Here is a 1,717-nt window from a genome sequence, read left to right on the forward strand (position 1 = left end):
GTGCGAAGGCCGGATCGATCCCGGCCTATCGCACCCGCCACGGTTGTTGCACCCGGGTGCAATGGCTGTGGGGCGATGGAACGCACTCGGGGCAAAGCTGGAGCGAAGGAAATGGGTGAAAAGCACGCGCCCATTTCTGTAATGAAAAAAAATAAATTCGAATTAAAAAAAAAAAAAAAACGGTCATTTGACCGTTGGCTTCAACGGTCTTCTCGGCCATTTTTTTTTCTTTTTCACCTATATATAATCACATATCCCCTTCCTCAATCACAAACACTACATCAAACTACTCATTTTCTCTTCAATTCTTAAAGAAAATGTCTTCATCCACCAATTCTTCCAACAATAATTCTTCCTCAAATTCTTCATCCGACGAAGAAGTTCATGTTGATCCCGCACAACTTCCTTCTCTTCCCGATCCTACTCAAGCCCCCGATTTATTTTTTATGAGATGTGCTGTGAATTTTATGACAGTGGCAAGTTCATATCGTTTCGATCCACCTCCACCACGCCCGAGGAAGAAGCGGACAGTGGTTCGTCGTGACCGTGAAGGTGGAGCCGAGTGCCTCCATCGCGATTATTTTTCTGTCGAGCCTGTTTATGGGCCACAATTATTTCGCCGTCGATTTCGTATGAGCCGGGAGTTGTTTCTACGCATTGTCAATGCGCTAGAAGTCGATCCTTACTTCCAACAACGTCCGGATGCTATTGGCCGCTTAAGCTTCTCCCCGATCCAGAAGTGCACTGCCGCTGTTCGACAATTGGCATACGAAACTGCTGTTGATTGTTGTGACGAATATCTCCGTATAGGAGAGACGACGGCGTTGGAATGCTTGAAGAAATTCTGCAAGGCCGTCGTTCGTATCTTTGGCGGCACGTATTTGAGACGGCCAACAATTGCCGATGTGCAACGCATCACTGCAATGCACGAAGCCCGCCATGGGTTCCCGAGAATGTTGGGGAGCCTAGACTGCATGCATTAGGGATGGAAGAATTGCCCCGTGGCTTGGCACGACGCCTACACTCGAGGGGATCAAGGCGAGCCAACAATTATATTAGAGGCCGTTGCTTCACAAGATTTGTGGATCTGGCATGCATTCTTTGGAGTCGCTGGGTCCAACAACGACATCAACGTGCTCCACCAGTCCACGCTATTCAACGATGTTTTAGCGGGGCATGAAGCGGCTGTGCACTTCCTCGCCAACAATTCTCACCACACTCGAGGATACTACTTAACAGACGACATCTATCCGGACTGGCCGGTGTTTGTGAAGAGCTTCCAGTTTCCGAACGATGAGAAGAAGCGGAGGTTCAAGGTGATGCAAGAAGCTGCAAGGAAGGATGTGGAATGAGCTTTCGGTGTTCTTCAGGCTCAGTGGGGTATAATTAGAGGACCGTCGCGTTTGTGGAAGGCGGAGCAAATGAGTTCGATCATGTTTGCATGCATCATATTGCACAACATGATCATTGAGGATGAAGGTGGAAATGCAAGTAATTTTGACGGTGACGACGGCGAGGGACCAAGTTCTACTCCTCAAACACAATTCAATTCCGGAGCACCACCGGAGTTCGCCGCCTATTTGGCACGGAATGCAAGCTTGAAGGATGCACGATTGCATGCTCGCCTCCGCGATGATTTGGTTGAGCATATATGGGCACGCTTTGGTCCGGTTGACCCGTAGTTCGACGGCTTTAAATTTTTCAAAAATTGGATGTT

At 48.5% G+C, this 1,717-nt stretch overlaps 1 protein-coding gene across 1 annotated transcript; it reads left to right on the plus strand.

Moving 5' to 3' along the window:
- The first annotated feature begins 467 nt into the window (after positions 1-467).
- Positions 468-1,352, plus strand: LOC131018792 (uncharacterized). Its single transcript, XM_057947501.1, has 2 exons — positions 468-905; positions 984-1,352. The coding sequence occupies exons 1-2, from the start codon at positions 468-470 to the stop codon at positions 1,350-1,352; spliced, it is 807 nt and encodes a 268-aa protein (XP_057803484.1).
- The last annotated feature ends 365 nt before the right edge of the window (positions 1,353-1,717 follow it).

Source organism: Salvia miltiorrhiza, chromosome 3 (assembly GCF_028751815.1).
Source record: "Salvia miltiorrhiza cultivar Shanhuang (shh) chromosome 3, IMPLAD_Smil_shh, whole genome shotgun sequence".
Classification (NCBI taxonomy): Eukaryota; Viridiplantae; Streptophyta; class Magnoliopsida; order Lamiales; family Lamiaceae; genus Salvia; species Salvia miltiorrhiza.